Source organism: Tachyglossus aculeatus, chromosome 11, assembly GCF_015852505.1.
Source record: "Tachyglossus aculeatus isolate mTacAcu1 chromosome 11, mTacAcu1.pri, whole genome shotgun sequence".
NCBI lineage: Eukaryota > Metazoa > Chordata > Mammalia > Monotremata > Tachyglossidae > Tachyglossus > Tachyglossus aculeatus.
Genome location: NC_052076.1, coordinates 57,901,717 through 57,924,310, shown reverse-complemented (window position 1 = coordinate 57,924,310; position 22,594 = coordinate 57,901,717). Strand labels below are relative to the sequence as shown.

The 22,594-nt window shown below is 46.5% G+C and overlaps 1 protein-coding gene and 1 long non-coding RNA gene across 2 annotated transcripts in view; one reads left to right on the top strand and one right to left on the bottom strand.

Moving 5' to 3' along the window:
- LOC119935145 (WT1 interacting protein) overlaps positions 1-22,594 on the bottom strand; it is a 107,162-nt gene that overhangs the window by 3,331 nt on the left and 81,237 nt on the right. The window contains exons 4-7 of the mRNA XM_038754798.1: positions 10,398-10,460; positions 5,344-5,474; positions 4,037-4,088; positions 149-217 (exon numbers count right to left, since the gene is read on the bottom strand). Of these exons, the coding sequence (XP_038610726.1) occupies positions 149-217; positions 4,037-4,088; positions 5,344-5,474; positions 10,398-10,460 (315 nt within the window). The remainder of the gene's footprint in view (positions 1-148; positions 218-4,036; positions 4,089-5,343; positions 5,475-10,397; positions 10,461-22,594) is intronic.
- LOC119935146 lies at positions 13-22,068 on the top strand. Its single transcript, XR_005453090.1, has 3 exons — positions 13-251; positions 14,121-14,194; positions 21,808-22,068. It is a non-coding gene; the product is annotated as an uncharacterized LOC119935146 (long non-coding RNA).

Below are 22,594 nucleotides of genomic sequence, written 5' to 3'. Positions count from 1 at the left end.
TCTTTGGCAAATGCGAAAGACTGGTTCTGAGACACAATGCAAGGCTGTTCTGCAGGACCAGATCAGCCTGAAGCTTAAAAGTGAGGAGGGACACAACTGTCACTGGCTGCATCTCTGCCTGGAATTCTCCTCCCCTTCCCGGGCTTACCTCACAGTGATAACATTCCACGTGGTAGTCTCGATCCATCGACACAACCCGGATCGTCTCCTCAGAACCCTGGTGGGAAGACATGGAGACACTTCAAACTAAGGTAAAGGTAGGTGTCTGCATTCAGCAAAGATAATTGTATGGTTTCTAGTCAGAACACTTAACGAAGCCACGTGTTCTATTGGATACAGCGCAGGCCTGGGGGTCAGAAGGGCCTAATCCCAGCTCCTCTATTTGCCTGCTGGGTGACCTTGGGCAAATCACTTCATTTCTCTGTGCCTCCGTTACCTCATCTGTAAAATGGGGATTAAAACTGTAAAAAAAACTGTCCCATATGGGGTTAGGGACTGTGTCCAACTCACTGTAAAAAACTGTCCCATACGGGGTTAGGGACTGTGTCCAACTCGATTTGCTTGTATCCACCCCTGCACTTAGTACAGTGCCTGGCATACAGTAAGAGCTTAACAAATACCACAATTAGTGTTGTAATAACATTCATGAAAAAAATTTCCTCTCAGTAGTACTAGTGAACAGGTTTGGGTTTACTTTTCAATCTGGGAACACGTACAGATACTCCTTATATAGATAGTTGTCCTAGACCCCAGTGAAATGACCTTAGCAGGCAGGATGGGGTGCGGAGCCCCCCCTGGGCTTGTGGGCCACACTGAGCTGGAGTTAGGGACTAAACCAGAATGGGTCAGAATTCAGTTCTGGTAGAAGTCGCGGGATGGCTGGGGAAGCTTTAATGCCCGATCCACCACCTCCTCATGTTGTCTATCTTGGCCACAGTCCCCCTTGGCCATTTTCACTCCACCTCGAGGCTCTGGACTCTGTGCCTACTGTGCCCCTTGGGCCAAAAGTGGGGGTGGCTGAGAGGATTTGAGGTGGCAGCTCACTTCCTTACCCTCTGCCGGCAGGATACTGCCACCAGCAGCGGGCTTACCCCGTGCCTGCTTCGATTCCCTGGCCTGGCAATGCTCTCTTGCTGCCACATTCCAGTTAGGGCCCTTGTTTTACTTTCACCCTTGCCTGGGCAGTTCTGATTCACACCTCCCTGGGAGGAGGGGCTCAGGTGGTCTTGGAAAAGGCAGTTTCCTTTAAACGTTTGCATGCCCATGCAGAAAGTAATGCCCCCAACCCCTAAGTACTGCCAATGCAATTCCCCATCCCTCCTCCCCGATACTTCACGGGGTGGAACCAAGAGCCCCTCATGGCGTTCTGGCTGGTAGTCTGGTCAACTGTGGGCTAAATTAGACTAAGCAGGAAGGCGAGCCTGCTGACTAGTTGGGAAAGACTGACAGGATAAACTCTTGTTCCCACCAAGTCATGCCCTTCCTGGGCACATGGGGTCAAGTCCCTATGTCCACACATCCCCCGGCTCAAATATCTTTTGGTTCCAAAAGGAAAACTTCCACAGCAGTTGAAGGTTTAAAGGGGAAGCTGCTATTCTTGACCTCTCCCTCTTTGCACACCAAGCTCCTAACAGACAAGAGCCAAGCTGGTCTCAGTGACATTCTTATGTAACAAACAGCAGAGTACTGGGTGTTTGAGTTTCCTGTGCAAACAAAAGAACAAGGAGGCGAGTGTGTACGTGTGTGAGAAGGTTCTGTTTAAATGCATATGAATGCCTGATGCAGAAATAGAATGCCTAGCCAAGATACATAGGGAGGGAGGTGCTGTATTAAGTTGTGCAGGGTTTTGAGACCCAAGTGGATATCTCTGAATCCTGACATTTCAGCTTTACTGACGGTTGAATCTTAGGATCAATATGAATCATAGGCTGCTGTATTTTAAGGCCTTAAGATGCAACCTAATATATGACTCAATGAAGTTTAAAATGCAATAGCTGAGGAAGAGGAAAGGATATCCGATGAGCCCATTTTTCCTTTCAAATTTTTTTTTTTTGCAAACTGTGAGAAATCTGCATGCAAAGTGAATGGCTGGGCAGTGAGCCTGGAAACCTGGTCTCCCTGGATTCAGTTGTGGAGCCACACAGAGAATGGATAACCCTGTGGCTACCACTACTACTTGGGCTTGTCCAAGGTGGCTTCCCTGGCCAGCTAAGGGCCAGAGGACTTCAGCTCAAGGTTGGCCCTGTTTGACAGACACTAATACCCTCTGAGTTCCTCATCACTCGGGCCCTGGGTCTGCCCATGAATCCAGCAGGCTCTTCACTCAACACATTGATACAAGCCTCTTTCCTCCATGTGTGAATCCTCACTGTCACTAGCAGAAACCCTGGGAGGATAAATATCTATGCTTAGACTGTCAGCCCTGTGTGGAACAAGGACTATATCCAAACCTAATTGGCTAGTATTTACTTCAGTGCTTAGTATAGTGTCTGGCACAGAGTAAGCATGCAACAAGTACGATTTACCAAAAAAAAAAAAAAAAGTTAGCTCATCTGACAACCAGCATTTAACCACGGCTACCATGGAAAGGGAGCACAGGCCTCCAAGTCAGAGGACTTGGGTTCTAATTTCAGCCCTGCCATAAGTTTGCCATGTGACCTTGAGCAAATCACTTAACTTCTCCATGTTTCAGTTTCCTCACCTGAAAATGGGGATTAAGCATCTGTTTTTCCTCTCCCTTAGACTTTAAGCTTCACGTGGAACAGGGACTATGTCTTATCTGCATACACTACCTCTATCCAGTGCTTGGCACATAAGCACTTAACAAATGCCACTTTATTTAAAAAAATTTTTTTACAGTATTTGTTAAGCACTTATTATTATGTGTCAGGCACTTAACTGTAATACAGCAAAAGCTACTAACCCCTTTTTCTTAATGGCATTTGTGTAGCACTTACTACGGGACAGGCACTCCAGTAAGCTCTGAGGAAGATACAAGCTAATCAGGTTGGACAAAGTCCGTGTCCCACACGGGGCTCACACTCTTAATCCCCATTTTACAGATGAGGTGCACTGAGGCACCGAGCAATGAAATGACTTGCCCAAAGTCATACAGCAGACAAGTGGCAGAGCCGGGATTAGAACCCAGCTCAGGCCAACAGTCTGAATGAACCTTCCCAGGCTATCAGGCTTGAAAAGCAAACTTTCTTCCCCCTTTCCCTTCAAAGCCCTACTGAGAGCTCACCTCCTCCAGGAGGCCTTCCCAGACTAAGCCCCCTCCTTCCTCTCCCCTTCCTCCCCCACCCCCCTGCCTTACCTCCTTCCTCTCCCCACAGCACCTGTATCCATATATATATATATACACATTTATATATATATGTGTGTATATATATATATATATGTTTGTACATATTTATTACTCTACTTGTACATATTTATTCTATTTATTTTATTTTGTTAATATGTTTTGTTGTCTGTCTCCCCCTTCTGGACTGTGAGCCCGCTGTTGGGTAGGGACCGTCTCTATATGTTGCCAACTTCTACTTCCCAAGCGCTTAGTACAGTGCTGTGCACACAGTAAGCGCTCAATAAATACGATTGAATGAATGAATGAACTCTCACTGGGGCTGCCTGTCATTCTCTTGCCCCTCTGGCAGACACTTCTCCCTTAGATGGCTGTGGGGAGATGACCCTACCCAGATCCTTGTGGGCTAGATGGAGAAAAACCAATGATAAACCACCCAAGACCAACCCTCCAAAAGCACAATGCTCCTTCCTCAGGCTGAGCGGCAGCAGCATGAGACTGTCTAAAAATAAGGCAATATATGTTCTCAGGACATCAGCTGGGGCTTGGACAGAAACCAGGTCTCATGGCACTGGAAATTCATGGTGACCTCTCATTCCAACCCTTTTGCGTAGTTACAGTCCCTGAGGACACCCGAATGCCACGTTTCCAAGTGGATTTCTGTGAGGCCAATCATGGTAGAAAGCGGGGAAGGGGAGAGAAGGAAAAAGAGAAAGAGGAGTGACTTCCTACCTGTGCTGGAAGGATTGGCTGGTTGCAGGATGCACATTTTGGTGCAAAAACCCTAAAAAGCAGGAAAAGAGAGGACGAGAGTTACAAACGACTTTGGATCCTGATCCAGAAATAAAATGCCATTTTTGTCAACTTTCTTCCCCTCTGTCTGGTTGGGCTGAAGGAAAAGCCCCAAGCACCTGTGGCCTGGTGGAAAGGGCAAGGGCCTGGAAATCAGAGGACCTGAGTTCTAATCCCAGACTTGCCTACTGTGTGCTCTTGGGCAAGTCACTTAACTTCCCTGTACCTCAGTATCCTCATCTACAAAATGGGGATTAAATAGTTGTTCTCTCTCCCCTTTGGCTATGAGCCCCATCTGGGGCTGTGACGTAATAGTAATAATAATAATTATGGTACTTGTTAAGCATTTACTATGTGCCAAGCACTGTTCTAAATTAATCTGGCTGGAATCAGGACAGGGACTGAGATGGGGTTCATGCTCTTAATCCCCATTTTACAGATGAGGGAACTGAGGCCCAGAGAAGTGACTTGCCCAAGGATATAGAGCAGACATGACAAGACTCCCAGTGCTTAGTGAAATGCCTAGCACACAGCACTTAACAAAAACCATACTTATTATTGATTATCTCGTCTCTCTCCCCAGTGCCTAGCACAGAGAAAGTAAGTAAATACCACACGTATTATTACCTGGGTAGAAAGAGAAGCAAAAGGGACCAGGCATGGCAGTAAGTCAGGGAACAACTACTCAGGGAGAGGGGCAGGGGAATGTTAGGAATGATGGGAGTGGGGGCCTGGATAAAGGACTCAGGGGTAGGAATCAAAAGAAGTTCCAGTTAAGAGATCAGGCAAAGGACAAGGTGAGAAACTGCAGATGCAAATGAAGTAAAGCTGACTCATGGCAAAGAGATGCTACTAGAGATGAGGAGTGGCAACAGACTCTGGTGATGAGTTCTTATTCTGCCTCTGGCATCCACTTAAATCATTTACTGTCTCTGACTCAGTTTCCCCTCTCTGTTCCCTGGGGCCAACCATGGCTGAGTCACAAAATTGGGAAGAAAAGCTCCCAGAACTAATCCTGAAAGGCTCTGCAAGTACAAACAAGCCGAAGAAATGCTCAAGAGTGATAATCTGAGGCAAGCCTTCTGACCTTGGGGAACTCAGGGACAGTGTGGTGCTGATTAACATATTCTGACAAGACCAACGAGGCAATCTGGGGTTTCTGAGGCCTAAGAGATGGGGTTCACACCACAGACACACCACTTCCACTGTGTATGAGTTCCACACAGAGAGGGAGAAGAGATACTTACGTATGATAGTCTCTGACGCAGTAAATATTATTCTCCACGTCTACAGTGAAAGGGACGCCATCCAAACACTCGTTGCATATGACACAGCGGAAACAGCCAGGATGGTAAGACTTTCCAAGAGCCTGTAAAATCTGAGGGGAAAGTGTGTGTGAGTGTGTACAAGTCCCTATTCAGTACAGTTCTCAACTGCTTGTCTTTACCTCAGCCTGGGAGAGCTGTTTGGACTGTCCTAGAAGTTTCTCCTCTTGATTTGGCAGGGTTTTTGTCACTTAAAATAGATTTTTTTCCCTCTTTCTAGGACTGTAAATTCTGAAGGCAGGAACAGGGAGTCAGAAGGACCTGGGTATTAATTCCGGCTCTGCCTCTTGTTTGCTGTATGACCTTGGGCAAATCACTTAACTTCAAATCACGTGCCTCATCTGTAAAGTGGGGATTAAGACTGTAACCCCCCTGAGGAACATGGACTGTGTTCAACATTATTAGCTTGGCTCTTCCCCAGTGCTTACTACAGTGCCTGGCATATAGTAAGCACATAACAAATACCACTAAGAAAAAGGGTTTAGTACCTTTCACTGTATTTTCCCCAGCACCTAGTACATGGCTGAGTGCTTAACAATGACTGATGATGCTGATTAGGATAGGAATATGCCAAGGTACTACCAGAATGATTGCAGATGGAGGTGGAGCATTCTGGGGGAGATGTGTTCATGGAGTCACAATGGGTTGGAGACAACTCGACAGCATAAAATAAGACAAATGCCAAGGTAGAGAGTGAGTCCTGATCTTGACCTCCCATCGGATGGCCAAGAGGCTCTTCACCCTCCTTTTTTCTGGTTTACTGACTTGATCTGGACTCCCCTCCTGGATAGCCTCGCAGATTCAATGTCCCCTGGAAGTAGCTGACCATATGGGGAAAGAGGCGCAACACATTATATTCCGTCTCCACAAGTTCCAGGTTCAAGATCCTTGCTTCTGGAGAATGAGCCAGGTGTGGGAGTAGAAATCACTGATGACCAATATAAAGTCCAACATTCTGGAAATATACATCAGTTTGACTGATGGTACCTGCTGATAATTTTCCCCAAAAAATTCCCAATCCCCAAAAGTTTTAAATATTTGTAGATTGAAGGAGGGCCAAGGAACTGACTCACTGTGGGAAAAGAGGGATCTGGGGCAAAAGCTCTACCAGAACATGAATGACCTCACCCCCTTCCTCCGGTGGTATATCTCCCCTCCGCCTCACCACAAAACCTCTGGAGAATGTCTCTGAATCAGTGATTCAGGACTGAAGCATACTGCCCAAGGCTCTAGCACTAACACTGGAATCAGTTGTTTCTGAGAATGTACACTCTCCACAGTTTGCTTTAGATTTCTTTCTCTAGCTTTGAGCCCTGCTCTGTCATTAAGCTCCCTCTAGACTGTAAGTTTCTTGAGGGCAGAGAACGCATCTACCAACTCTGTTGCATTGTACACTCCCAAGCACTTAGTGCGCTGCACACAGTAATCAATACCACTGATTGTCACACAGAAAACAGCCCATTATCATACTACTACTACCCTAGCTTCCCTGTCTGTCAGTCTGTCTGCTAAGCCCCTCTTCAACCTATTCACCCCCCTACTGAATCATGTGCAGACTTGGACCTGTATCAATCAATTCTATTTGAGCGCTTCCTGTGTCCAGAGCTCTGTACTAAGCTCTTGGGAGAGTACAATATAACAGAGTTGGTAGGCACAGTCCCTGTCTACAATGAGTTTACAGTCTAGAGGGGGGACACAGCCATTAATATAAATAAATTTATTTTATTTACTGTGTACATTATTTACTATGTACCCTTAAGCACTTTGCTATGCATCCCATCCCTACAGCCCCTAAGTGTATATCCCTCTACTCTGCCCCTTCCCCTAGCTGTAATTTATTTCAATGTCTGCCTCCCAGGCTATTCTGTACATTCCTTGTGGACAGGAATCATGTCTAACAACTCTATTGAACCTTATTATTACACCTTACTCTCCCATGTGCTTGCCACTTACTCTCCACTCAAAGATCACCAATGACCTCCTTGCCATATCTAATGGCTCCTACTCCATCCTAATCCTCGACCTCTCAGCTGCCTTTGACACTGTGGACCATCCCCTTCTCCTCAACATGTTATCCAACCTTGGCTTCACTGACTCAGTTCTCTCCTGGTTCTCCTCTTCTCTCTCTGGCCATTCATTCTCAGTCTCCTTCACGGGCTCCCCCTCCCATCTCCTAACTGTAGGGGTTCCTCAAGGGTCAGTTCCCTTCCATTCTCCATCTACACTCACTCCCTTGGAGAACTCATTCCCTCCCACGGCTTCAACTATCATCTCTATGCGGATATCTACCCTGTTCTCTCTCCCTCCCTCCAGGCTTGCATCTCCTCCTGCCTTCAGGACATCTCTAGTTGGATGTCTTCCAGCCACCTAAAACTCAACATGTCCAAGACAGAGCTCCATATCTTCCCTCCCAAACCCTGTCCTCTCCCTGACTTTCCTGTCACTATGTATGGCACAACCATCCTTCCTGTCTCACAGGCCTGCAACCTTGGTGTCATCCTTGACTCTGCTCTCTCATTAACCCCACATATCCAATCTGTCAACAATGCCTGCCGGTCTCACCTTCTCAACATTGCCAAGATCCACCCTTTCCTCTCCATCCAAACCGCTACCACATTAGTAAAATCACTCATCCTATCCCGACTGGATTACTGCTTCAGCCTCCTTTCTGACCTCCCAACTTCCTGTCTCTCCCCACTTCAGTCCATACCTCTCTGCTGTCCAGATTACCTTTCTACAGAAATGTTCTGGGCACGTCACTCCCCTCTCAAAAATCTACAGTTGTTGCCTATCAATCTCCATATCAAGCAAAAACTCCTCACTACTGGCTTCAAAACTCTCCATTACCTTGCCCCCTCCTACCTCACCTCCCTTCCCTCCTTCTACAGCCCAGCCCACACACTCCACTCCTCTGGTGCTATCCTTCTCACCGTGCCTCATTCTCGCCTGTCCCACCATCGACCCCTGGCCCACATCCATCCTCTGGTCTGAATGCCCTCCCTCCTCAAATCCGCCAAACTAGCACACTGCCCCTTTTCAAAGCCCTACTGAAAGCTCACCTCCTCCAAGAGGCCTTCCCCGACTAAAATGCCCTTTTCCTCAGCTCCCCCTCCCCTTCCTGTAGCCCTGACTTGCTCCCTTTGCTCTACCCCCCCGCCCCACAGCACTTGCGTATATGTACATATCTATAATTCTATTTATTTATATTAATGCATGTTTACTTGTTTTGATGTGTATATACATCTATAATTCTATTAGTTTATATTGATGGTTGTCTCCCCTTTTCTGTACTGTAAGCCCGGTGTGGACAGGGATCATCTCTCTTTATTACTGAATTGTACTTTCCAAATGCTTAGTACAGTGCTCTGCACACAGTAAGCACTCAATAAATATGATTAATGAATGAATGAACATTGCTCTGCACAGAGTAAGCACTCAAATACCACTGATTGATTAACAGTCTCCCCCATTAGACTGGAAACTCTTTACTCACTTGTACTCTCCCCAAAAGCCTAGTAAGTGCAGAAGCTCTGCAACACAGTGGGTGCTCAATAATTAGTATTTATTGATTGTTGGGCATGTACGCACAAAAGTTTCCACCCTCTCAGTCTTCACTGAAGGCTAGAGCAGTCCCCAACCAATTACTTCATGCTCTCCTCACCCTCTCCCACGGTCAGTTGCTGCTGTTAACAATACCCACGGTGACCTTGGATCAGCTGCTGCTCCAGGCCTGGGAATTAGGATGTACCAAGCTGGGACCCTCAAGTCATCAATCAATCCCACTTATTGAGCACTTACTGTATGCAGAGCACTGTACTAAGCGATTGGAAGAGTACAACAGAATTAGCAGACACATTCCCTACCCACAAGGGGCTTACAGTTGACAGCCATTCCCTAAGCTACCACAATGGGGTGGGTAAGGGTGACAATCATAAGATGCTGGTTTTCAGATAGTTCCCTCTTAAAAAATTCTTCCTCTGCTTTTTCAAGAACTTTCGCTCCCAGGAATTACAGCTCACCTTTAGGCTTGAGTGCAGAAAGAGGTCACTCACTCAAACAATCAAATATATTGAATGCTTTGTGTGGAGCACCGTACTAAGCCCTTGGAAGAGTATAATATTACAGAAGTGATTGGTAGGCACGTTCCCTCCCCACAAGGAACTTACAGCCTAGAAGGGGAAACAGACGTTAAAATAAATTGCAGGTATACTTAAGTATTGTGGGGCTGAGGGTGGGGTGAATATCAAACGCCTAAAGAGCACTAATTCAAGCGCAAGCGTGATGCAGAAGGGAGAGGGAGTCGAGAAAATGAGGGCTTAGTCAGGGAAGGCCTCTTGGAGGAGATGTGATTTTAATACGGCTTTGAAGGTGGAGAGAGTGATCATCTGTGAGATATGAAGGGGGAGAGAGTTCTAAGCCAGAGGGAGGATTTGAGGAGAGTGGTCAGCGGTGAGATACAAGAGATCAAGGTACAGTGAGTAGGGTGAGCAGGTTGGCGTTAAAAGAGCAGAGTAAACATGCAAGTTTGTAGTAGGAAATTAGGAGGGGGAAGGTGGCCGGGTGATTTAAAGCCAATGGAAAGGAGTTTCTGTTTGAGGAGGAGGTGGATGGGCAACCACTGGAGGTTTTTGAGGAGTGGGGAAACATGGACTGAATGTTTCTGTAGAAAAATGACCTAGGCAGTAGACTGAAGTATGGACTGGGGTGGGAATGGAGAGAGAGGGGGCAGGGAGGTTAGCAAGGCGGATGATGCAGTAGCCAAGGCAAGACAGGATAAATGCTTGGATCAACATCTGTATACATCCTTCTCAGCTCTTTTCAAACAAACCCTATCAAAGTATTGGGGATTTGATATCAATGCAATAGGCAGAGTCCAGAACAGAGGGGTTTGGATGGGGAACGAAAGTGTTTGTTCATCCCTAGGATGGACTTGGAGATATGCTAGGAGAGACTTGGGGGACAGGGAACTTCCTTACCATTTCCATGATGAGGTGTCCACACACAAAGCACTTGTCGGCAGTTTGTTGAAAACCCGAGTACTGTTCCAAAAGAGAATTGGGGAAAGGGGGAAAGAGAGGCCCATTAATTAAATCACATATCGATCGCTTTCCGGCTAAACGCTCTGCTGTGGTTCTGCATCAGGTAGGATGCACCTCCTCAGGAGGCCTTCCCAGACTGAGCCCCCTCCTTCCCCCCCCACCCCGTGTTACCTCCTTCCCCTCCCCACAGCACCTGTATATATGTACGTATTTATTATTCTATTAATTTATTTTATTTGTACATATTTATTCTATTTATTTTTTGTTAATATGTTTTGCTTTGTTATCTGTCTCCCCCTTCTAGACTGTGAGCCCGCTGTTGGGTAGGGACTGTCTCTATATGTTGCCAAGTTGTACTTCCTAAGCGCTTAGTACAGTGCTCTGCACACAGTAAGCACTCAATAAATACGACTGAATGAATGATGGAGCCAGGCTAATAGCCCGCTGGGTCAAGGTGGCGCATCGGGAGGTCAGCCACTCTTAGGCCAGATGAATCCTGAATCATCACCATTCACCATCATCATTATCGATGGTATTTATTGAGCACTTTCTATGAGCAGAGCACTGAACTAAGCTCTTGAGAGGGTACAACAGAGTTGGCAGACATGGTCCCTGTCCACAAATAGTATAAATTTATTTATATTAATATCTGTCTCCCCACTGGGGGAAGGGGCTGTGTCTGTTACATTGTACTCTCCCAAGGGCTTAGTACAATGATCTGCACACAGTAAGTGCTCAATACGATTGAATAAATGAATGAACAGGCTCACAGTATAGCGAGGAGATAGACATTAATATAAATAATTTAAGTGCTTACTATGTGCAAGGCACTGTATTAAATCTTGGGGTAGATTCAAGTTAATTAGATTGAACACATTCTCTGTCCCACACAGGGGCTCACAGACTTAATACCCAATTTACAGACAAGGTAATTGAGGCACAGAAAACTTATGTGACTTACCCAAGGAAACATGCCAGGCAACTGATTTAGTTTAGAGATACGTGCATAAGTGCTGTGAGGCTGAGGGTGGGGGTGAACCATGTAGCTTGAGGTTCTGTTTGCCCCAGGGGTCCTGGCTGTTCAGCATTCATTTCTGGCCTCTATGACAATCTATTAATCACTGAGGTATTTGTTAAGCGTTTACTACATGCTGTAGTAAGCACTGGGGTAGATGCAAGATAATCAAGTCTGACACAGTACCTGTCTCACATGAGGCTCACAGTTTGTGAAAGAAAACAGGTATCTAGTTTCCATTTCACAGATGAGAAAACTGAGGCCTAAAGAAATTAAGTGATTTTCCTGAGGTCACACAGCAAGCAAGCGGTGGAGCTAGCTGTGATTAGAACCCAGGTCCTCTGACACGCTTTCCTCTAGGCCACGCTGCTTCTTTTCTGTCTTAAGAGCCCAACCTGAGGGCACAGGTCCTCAGAGGGCACCAAACCATGTTAGTTTTAACTTCCAAAGCCTGCCTCTGCACCCAGCCTCTCGATCACCATCCCCTCTCCACCACCACACAAAGAAAACAGAGGCCGCAGGGGCCCGCCTGAGGTTGGCTTGTCTGAACCCAGATTCCCGAGAATATATGAAAGAGAGGCTCCAGAACCCAGGAATTCTTGGCAGGGTGAGCTGGCTGGTGGGGCACATGGGAGGAGGCAATTCTGGTACTTCTTCCCAACCCAGGCTCACTCTTCCAACGACTAGCTGCCGGAAATCGACTGCCACAGGCTGCCTCGGTGGGTGGCGGTGGACGTGCCGTGTCATTCTCTAATCGTGGTGACGGCTTATGGAGGCAGCCTCTCAAGTACAAAGGACAGCGGTACCTAGGTAGGGATGAGGTGATGGGACCGGCAGCCCCCTCATCATCATCATCATCAATCGTATTTATTGAGTGCTTACTATGTGCAGAGCACTGTACTAAGTGCTTGGGAAGTACAAATTGGCAACATATAGAGACAGTCCCTACCCAACAGTGGGCTCACAGTCTAAAAGGGGGAGACAGAGAGGAGAGACACCCCTCAAGGTGACTTCTTGCCCCTCTGATTTTACCCCTCAAACGGAGGCAGGTGGAAAGTTTAGCATGCGGAAGTCATCTGGATGGACAAGTCCGTGAGGGGTTTGAACGGCCCCACCAAATGCTTCCTTGGTCTGTGTGTTGGGATCACCAGGAGGCGGAGGGTCTGGAGAAATTCATTACTACAGTCTAGTTCACAGAAAGCCATTACCTTTGACGTGCCAGGAGCTAGACAGCTGCCATCCACCCCCTTCTCCCCCTCCCTCCCCAGCACTCCTTCCCTCCCTAATCTGGAGGGAGCATATTTGCCTTTCTTATGCTTATTTCGGTAAGAGGGCTGGCTCTGTCTGGGCTCTCCTCGGCTGTATCGCAGTGACCATCTGGCCAAGCCTGTTTCCTGAGGTTGTGACCCCGGGGCTATCTGGGGATAGGTGGGGGGATTCACAATGACATAAAACCCAACTAATTCTGCAATTCTCGAATGGAGACCATCTGGCTGTCATTTGATAAGGAATGTAAAGGAGCTTTTTACTTCATCATTGATTAACAGAGGACAGTATTCCTGGAGGACAAGAATAGATCTCTGTTTAGCCCAGCTTCCCTGATGGCCGGCTGCATCAGCTGCATCACCATCAATCAAGCCGGTGCCTGGAAGGGCCTGTGGACATTCATCTGAGTAAACCGATTATATCAAATATGAATTACGAGGTGGGTGGGGCCATGCTGGTGAATTCCCCTGGCTGTTGCAGTCGGGTGTACTCCTCTGACCTGCCCTGAAAGAAGGGAGAGGCTGATGGCTTTCTCTTTATGGGGGGCAAATCTACACATTCGTCAACAACATTCAACTGGCCCCAAGAGCCAGGCCACTGATCCCAGCTCCACCTGTTAGGGCCAAGAGTTGAAAACATCTGGTGCCTCACTGCACCTGTGCTTCTGGGGGAGGGGAGGAAGGAATTCCACAATCTTTTGGAAAGAACCGAGACAAGTGCTGCACCAGACTTTTGATCTCTTCTGAGACTGGGGCGGAGCAGGCAAATCCAATAGCTTCTGATGTTTTTCTCAACAAGGAAGCAAGCTGCAACAAAATGGTGCACTGAACTGACGTCTATCCCCTTAGTGAATGTTCCAGCAATTAGTTTTTTTCTTTTTTTTTTTTTTGGTGGGACAGGGGAAAGAAGTTTGACAGATGAACCCACAATTGCTTTTTTAATGACTGTTCTCAATGACTTCTGAGCACCCTTTCCACTCTCTCATAAAAGATAAAGTTGGGATTGAGCTCAAGGGGCTGGGAAGAGCAGCAAGATTCCTCAGCCAGGACCCTTCCTGTGACAGAGATAGGGGGTGGGGGTGACAAACTCACATCTGGAGACCCCCTCAAGGTTCAACTGTGGAGTAGGTCCAAAGCAAAGGAGTAACCGCTATCAAATAATTTGGGTAAATAGCTCTCTTTCACAACCCACTCTCTACCCTCAACAAAGCAGTGCTCGCCTAATGGAAAGAGCACAGCCCTGGGAGCCCGGAGACTTGGGTTTGAATCTCAGCTCCACCACTTTGCTGCATGACCTTGCACAAGTCACTAAACTTCTTTGGGCCTCACTTTCCCCACCTGCAAAATGGGGATGAAATACTTGTTTTCCCTCCCTGTTAGGTGGTGAGCCTCATGTCGGATATGGTCTATGCCCAATTGGCCTACATGGGATCTACACCAGTGCCTGGCATAGAGTAAGTGCTTAAGGAATACCACAAAAAACAAAACAACCTACCAACCTGAGCACACCACAAGGCTGCCAGGCCTGCCAAGAGCTGGTCAGGATTCAGCCAGGCCCATCACCCACTTTTCACAGGTGACCAATGTGCTTAGCACTAGCAGAGACCTAGCTGGTACTGCAGACCCTGTTTGGTTTTGCTTAACTGCCCCTTATCATCCTGAAGCCTAGGTCATTTGACTCTGGGTTTTGGTACAGGTTATTGCCACTAAAGTAGCAACTGCCAGCTGTGGAGGTTTACTCAGTTAATGATATTCACTGAGTGCTTACTGTGTGCAGAGCTGTGCTTACTGTGCTTACTGTGTGTACTAAGCGCTTGAGAGAGTACCATACAACAGAGTTGGTAAACATGTTCCCTGCCAACCAAAATTTACTCTGTAGCGCACAGTGGATGGCTGGCCTGTTCAGAAAGGCAAGGAAGAGGGGCTTTTCTCTACTTTGTGGGTCTGAGATGAAATGGGAAGTGTGTCCCCACAAGGACAACCCAAGAAGCTAACCACAACATTTCAGTAACAACAAGGCAGGCAATTCTCAGTTATCAGGGACTGATTATCCATTTTATGGGGTTACCGTGGCTCAGTGTTCTCCTCCAACTCTTCCTTCAGCTACCTACTGGAACTCCAATTGCCCAGATTGTTTCTCTTTATCAGCTCTGGTAAAGGGTTTACTTTAATAATAAGTGAGGAGGCTAAAAGTAGGTAAGGTCCTGAATGAACTGGGGATTTCCATTTTCCACGCCCTTCGCCTCTCCTATGGCTGCAGATCTTGGAGAGTGCAAGGACATCTTGCAGGTGGAGACCTTGCAGAAACCACATATTGCAAAAATTAATCAATCAATGGAATTTACTATTATTGATGATAATAATAATAATAATATGTGTTAAGCGCTTACTATGTGCCAGGCACTGTACTAAGTGTTTGGGTGGATACAAGCAAATCGGGTTGGATACAGTCTCTGTCGTACTTGGGGCTCACTGCCTCAATCCCCATTTTACAGATGACGTAGCTGAGGCCCAGAGAAGTGGAAGTGAAGTGAATTGCCCAAGGTGACACAGCTGACCAGTGGTTATTGAGCATTTACTTTGTGCAGAGCACTGTTCTAAGTCACGGGCTTTGCGCCTCCCTCTTCAAAAAGCACTAGGCAGTGGACATTAGGTGCATTCCCATTCTGCAGATGGATAGTGGCTGGCAAAATTTCCGCACAGAATGGGGAAGAATTGCCAGGGGTGGGGGTGCAGGGAGAAGAGGTAAAGGGAGAGAGTATGGGGTATGTTGCCATGGTAACAAACACCACAGCCTCCTTCAGGACAGACAGCAGACCTCTCCCACTTGCCCTCCTCCCCACCCAGTTCCCACTTAGCATGAAAGGCTTTAGAGGGCAGACTAGCTGAGCTTTTTATTTTCCTCTGCCAACAGGCTTCAGGCACTTAAGCTTGAACACTGAATTGGGTGCCGCTAATGTATTCTAACCCCAGGGCTGCTCTAATCCTCTCACCAATTCCCTTCCCCTTGGCTTCCCATTAGCAGAGCATCTGGTGCTCCCTAGATCTCATTGTTGGTTCTCTGTAGGCAGGGAACCCCTCACACACTCACCAGGCCAATAATCTATCTGGGGTGACAGGGAAGAATATTCCTTCAGAAGTGGCTGCAGATGGTCTGCTGGCCTGAAGGATGGAAGAAAGCCCTCAGGAGTTGGAAAAAAGATCTGTTGAGGAGAAACTGTGGTTGGGAAAGAGTAAGACGTAGCAGAGAGGGAGGGGAAAGAAGTTAAAGGGACAAGAGCCTGGAACTGGGCTGCCTGCTCAGAGGGCCTGGGTTCTAATCCTGACTCCCTTTGGGCAAGTCACTTAGCTTCTCTGAGGCTAAGTCACCTCATCTGTGAAATGAAATGGGGATTCAATACCTGGTCTCCCTTCTTCTTAGAGGGTGAGCCCCATTTGGGACAGGGAACATGTCTGACCTGGTTATCTTGTATCTACCACACTGCTTAGTACAATGTTTGGCACAGAGTAAGTGTTTAACAAATACCACAATTATCATCATCATCATCATCTGTAAAATGGGGATAAAATATCTATTCTCCCTCCCTCTTAGGTTGTGAGCCTCGTGTGGGATAGGGACCAACCGACAGAGTAAATGCTCAACATATACAACTGACTGACTGATGTGCTTCTGTTGTGCCAACCTCAGCACTTAGAGCAATGCTTGACACAAGGTGCTTAAAAATGCCCCAATTATTATTTTTATTTTGCTTAGAGTACCTTTGTCTGTTCACTTGGGAAATTCCCCTGGTGCCTATGCCCATCTAGCCTAGGCCTTGGTCCCTTTTCCTCTGCCCTCAAGATCCTCCATATGCCCTGAAGAGGATCTGGACTTCAGGGTTCTTCAAGACCCTTCAGGTCCATCTACACCTTAAACCCCTAACTTAGAAACCTTTGAGAAACACCTTTTCCCCGTCTAATAATAATTATATCATTTATAAAGCACTTACTATGCGTCAAGCACACTCTAAGCGCTGGGGTAGATACAAAGTAATCAAGTTGGACACAGTTCCTTTACTACATAGGACTCAAAGTTTAAGGAGGGAATAGGATTTAATCCCCATTTTACAGATGAGGAAACAGGCACAGAGAAGTGAAGTGACTTGTCCAAGGTCACACAGCAAATAATTTGGCAGAACCAGGATTAGACTCAGGTCCTCCGACTCCCGGGCCCATGCTCTTTCCACTAGGCCATGCTGCTTCTCACGATTGGGAAAGAAAACAGGGTGTGTGGTTGGGGGGTGGTCGTCGGGTCCAGAAAGGGCTTAGGAACAGGGAAAAGTGGGTCCTAATCCCATCTCGGCCACTTGCCTGCTAGAGTGACTCTGGGCAAGTCGCTTTAACTTCTCTGTGCCTCCGCTTCTTCGGAAAAAAGGGAATTAAATGCCAATTCTCCCCCTTAGACTTTGAGCCTTGTGTGGGATAGGGACCTGGGTCCAACTCAATTATCTTGTATTATTATTATATTAAGCGCTTACTCTGTGACAAGCACTGTTCTGAGCACTGGGGTATATACAAGTTAATCAAGTCAGACACAATCCCTATCCCATATGGGCTCACAGTCTGAGGAACAGGAATAACAGGCATTGAATCTCCACTGTATACTGTATCTATCCCAAAGCTTTAGGGAAAAGTGCTTGGCCGAGAGTAAATGCTGAATCATTACCACAATTACCAGTGACGTAGGATGGGATGGAAAATTAGAAACCTTGGAACAGCAGGACAGTGAAGTAGGGGTTCCAAGGCACGACCAAAGCTCAGCTGATCAACGGAATGAGTTGGTGGGCGACCTACTGTCTGTGGGACAGCCCCATTTTTCTATTATCATCATCATCATTATTGTTAGTATCGTATTTGTTAAGTGCTTACTGTGGCCAAGCCCTGTTGTAAGCGGTGGGGTGGATGCAAAGTTATCAGGTTGGACACGGTCCACGCCACATAGGGCTCACAGTCTAGGGAGGAGGAAGTAGGATTTAATCTTTCTATTAGTGGGAAATGTTCCCCAAGAGATATTAGTGTGTTCCTGGTCCTCTTTCTGCTGTGGGGAGAAGAAATTCAAACTTGTTTTTTGTTTTTGTTTTTTTTTTCCCATTGAATTTGAAAGAGGGAGTCCTCAGTTCACTCTAACCTGGCCTTTGGCCAGATTCCCTTCTCCTCTTTTGCTAGGAGGGTGAACTGTGTGAGCAAATGGGAAAAGATGTCAACAAAAAATGCCGGAAGATGGAGGTATTAGATCACAGACTTGGATCCTCTGACAACTTTTTTTTTTTTACTGTAAGGTGAACCTGATAATCCTTCCAAACTCACACTTTTTAAACAAATCTTTCCAAGAAGGTGAAGCATTAAGGTAGAAATGATGAAGGGATGCAGACTAATAGTCCAAAATGAATGGACTATTTCCAGAGCAATTTATCAACATCATGGAGTGAGAAAATGTCCGAGCAGGTGGATGAATGGTAGCTCAAGGCATCATTTTCACTCCATTAGTTTGGGCCAAGAGTCCTGGCTGGTTACTGCCAGTTTCTCTTTCTTTGCCTAAGGGATCTCAGGGTATGACTGAAATATCGATCAGTGGTTTTTATTTCAATGGGATGCAGGGAAATATAAACCACTTCAAGGAGACAATCTAGCAATGGGACTTTTACCAGGCTGGAAAATTTGTGCTCTGTCCCTAAGAGAAGGGGAGGGTAGGATAAAGATTTCAAAGTTCACAAAACCTGTCCAAGGACTCGCACTGGAAAGCAGCTCATTATGGCGGGATGGGGGGGAAGTGTTTGTGTGTGTGTGTGTGTGTGTGTGTGTGTTGATCTGTGCATTACACTTGCCAGATGTGTGTGTGCGTGTGTTGATTTCTATATTGTACGTGTATGTGTGTTGATTTCTATATTGTACGTGTATGTGTATTGATTTCTATATTGTACCTGGGGTGCGTGTGTGTATGTTGATTTCTGTATTACACCCACCTGAAGGCAAGCAGAGTGGACTCTAGGACCAGGGAATCGGAAAATTAAAGGCAGTACAGGTGGAAGGCTAGTGTCCCGCTGTAAAAGACAGACTGAGTTGCCAGCAGACAGGACCCCTAATGGCTCCACCGGCAGCCAATGGCTGGGGGATCCTTTGCCTGCAAGATTTGGGACTGCTGGGCTGCAATTCCTCCGCTCTAGACTAAGTTTATTGTCGACAGAGAAGTGTCTGCTAACTCTGAGAAGTAGCATGGCCTACTGGATAGAGCACAGCCTGGGAGTCAGAAGGACCTGGGTCTAACCCTGGCTCTGCCACTTGTTTTTTGTGTGACCTCGAGCAAGTCGCTTAACTTCTCTGTGCCTCAGTTACCTCACCCGTAGAATGGGGATTGAGAGTGTGAGCCCCATGCCCAACCTGACTGGCTTGTATCTACCCCAGCGCTTAGTGCAGTGCCTGGCACACAGTAAGCGTTTAAATACCATTAAAAAAATAATTGTGTTGCATTGCACTTTCCCAAGTGCTCAGTACTATGTTCTGCACACAATAAGCTCTCAATAAACACCGATTAATTGATTGGCCTAGCCTGCTCATTGGGCTCACCCCCTCTTGATAGTTTGGTTTCCCATGGAAAACCCAGCTAGAGGCCTTTCACATTTAAGCCCTCCCCCCGGCCGCTCCTCCTCCCTTTGGTGTTGCCTATGCACTTAGATCTATAACCTCTAAACACTTGATATTCACTCCATCCTCAGCCGCACAGCACTCATGTCCATGTCCCTTAACTTCTCTGTGCCTCAGTTACCTTATCTGGAAAATGGGGATTAAGACTGTGAGTCCCATGTGTGACAATCTGATTACCTTGTATCTCCCCAGCACTTAAAACAGTGCTTGGCACATAGCGCTTACCATATACCAAAATTATTATTATTATTATACCCATAATTTATTTATTTAACACCTGTCTTGCCCTCTAAACTGTAAGGTTGTTGTGGGCAGGGAACGTGTCTGTAAACTCTGCTGAACTGTATTTTCTCTCAAGCACTTAGTACAGTGCTCTGCGCACAGTAAAAACTCAGCAAACCCCCTGATTGATTGATTGATTGATCCCCCGCTCAAAGGAGAATTGTGAGGATAAAGGGATTTTGTTTAAAATGAAAAAGCTCTTGGCAAATGGGGAGGAGTGTCGTATTACCAGGACAATTAGAGGTCAGGGCGGATGGGGCATGAAAGTTGTGAGTTTTGCAAGGGCTGAAAATTTTTGTGGGCTACTGAAATAGGTACTTAAAGAACCAATAAACAGTGCCACACTGCATAAGTAATAATAATAACAATGATGGCATTTATTAAGCGCTTACTACGTGCAGAGCACTGTTCTAAGTGCTGGAGAGGTTACAAGGTGATCAGGGTGTCCCACGGTGGGGGCTCACAGTATTAATCCCCATTTTACAGATGACGTAACTGAGGCCCAGAGAAGTGAAGTGACTTGCCCAAAGTCACACAGCTAACAGTTGGCGGAGCCAGGATTTGAACCCACGACCTCTGACTCCAAAGCCTGGGCTCTTTACACTGAGCCACGCTACTTCTCAATGACTGATTGCATTCTCTCGCGAAATCAATCAATAATATTTATTGAGTGCTTACTGTGTGCACAGCACTGTGCTAAGTACACTACGGCAGAGTTGGCAGACTCATTCCCTGTTCACAAGTCTAAAGCTCCCTTAGTAGCAACACTTTCACCTGGACTTATCTGCTTTGCTGCTTGGGAAATCAAAAAAGCTCCACCCTCCTTCCCTCAAGTGCTACAGAATAGGCTCTTTGCGGAGTGAAGAAACTGACCATCACCTGGGTCATCATCAATCGTATTTATTGAGTGCTTACTGTGTGCAGAGCACTGTACTAAGCACTTGGGAAGTACAAGTTGGCAACATATAGAGACAGTCCCTACCCAACAGTGGGTCAGAGGGCTCTGGTGGAAAGAGAAAGATTACTTACTCTGTGAGCCTCGGGTGGGACAGGGATGGTGTCTGACCTGTTTATTTTGTATCTTTCCCAGACCCTGATACATAGTAAGTGCTTAATAATTAGATAAGCTGTGTGGCCTAGCGAACAGAGCTTGGGCCTGGGTGTCAGAGGATCTGGGTTCTAATCTCTGCTCTGCCACTTGTCTGCCTTGGACAAGTCAAATTAAATTCCCTGGACCTCAGTGGCCTCATCTGTAAAATGGGGATTAACACTGTGAGCCCCATGTGGGACATGGACTGCATCCAACCTGATTAGCTTAGATCTATCCCAGGGCTTGGTACAGTTCCTGGCACACAGTAAGTGCTTAACAAATACCATAAAAAGAATACCACGACGATGGCTGTTACTATTATTAGTAAGAGGACTGGGTGCACTTGTTAATAAAAGAACATCATTCAAATCAAGTGCAAATTTTTCTTTTGGGGGCAATAAATTGGGCAATTTTGGTAGCAGGACTGCATCAGACAAGAGAGAGAAGTGTCCTTCATACTCAAAGAAGATGCCACTGATGAAGATTACTTATGGGTGCGTGAGTTGCAGAAAAGGTCAACAGGGAACCCAAACCTTTGACTGCAATCTGAACACAAAAAGATTGTCCCTTGTTACGCTGTCATGATTGCTGTTTGCGGGACCTGCTGCTGTTTTCGCTTCTGCCGTGTTGCCTTAAGAACCTAATGAAGCTTCTCCCTCTCTAGACTTATAAACTCCCTGAGGGCAGGGATTGTCAACCAACTCCACTGTACTGTACTTTCCCAAGTGCTTAGTGCAGTGCTCTGCACACAGTGAGCACTTAAGTACCACTGATCAATTGATTCTGCTCAAAAAGAGCTGCTCCTTTCTGTCTCCCCCTTCGCTGGGACCGTCTCTAAATGTTGCCGATTTGTACTTCCTGAGCACTTAGTACAGTGCTCTGCACACAGTAAGCGCTCAATAAATTACTGAACGAATGAATGAATGGATTGCAACGTGCTACCCTACACCGTGGCACTGGAGACTTTTTCTGACGAATGACGCTCCTTGTTTTCTTTTCTGTTTTTTTCCTTAGAAGTCAGGGTACAAGCTGTAATGGGCTGGCAGTTCATCCATCTACTCCCCATCTAAATCGGGAAAGAAGCAGCCAAATATCCTAGAAAGCCAACTATCTAAACCTTGAGTAAGTAGGCGGCCAGCTATCTAAAATGAAGATTGTTTGTGGGCAGATGCTTATCGGACACAGCCAAGTTCAACTGTGTGGGGAAGGCAAACTCTGGATGACGAAAACTCACCCAAAACTGACTTATAAAGATAATCGCCTTTTGGCGATACAGTACACTCAACACACTGGCTCTTTCTATGCTTGGTTCATCCACTTCTGATTTTCCAAACTCTCTCAACTGAACCCTGACCTGTACGAGGTTACAGAATTAAGTTGAGCCTAGTGGACATACACTACCTCAGCAGGGGGCTCAGCCATTTCAATTTAGGAATCCAATCAATCAATAAATCATATTTATTGAGTGCTTACTACTAATAATAATAATTGCGGCATTTTTTCAAGTACTTACGGTGTGCCAGGCACTGTACTAAGCACTGGGGTGGATACAAGAAAATGGGGTTGGCCACGATCCCTGTCCCACATGGGGCTCCCAGTATTAATCCCCATTATACAGATAAGTTAACTGAGGCACAGAGAAGTGAAGTGCCTTGTTCAAGATCCCACAGTAGACAAGCGGCAGAGCCGGGAATAGATCTTCTGACTTCCTTGCTCTATCCACTACACAATGATATGTGCAGAGCACTGCACCAAGAACTTGGGACGTACAATTAAACAGACTTAGTAGGGACTGTCTCTA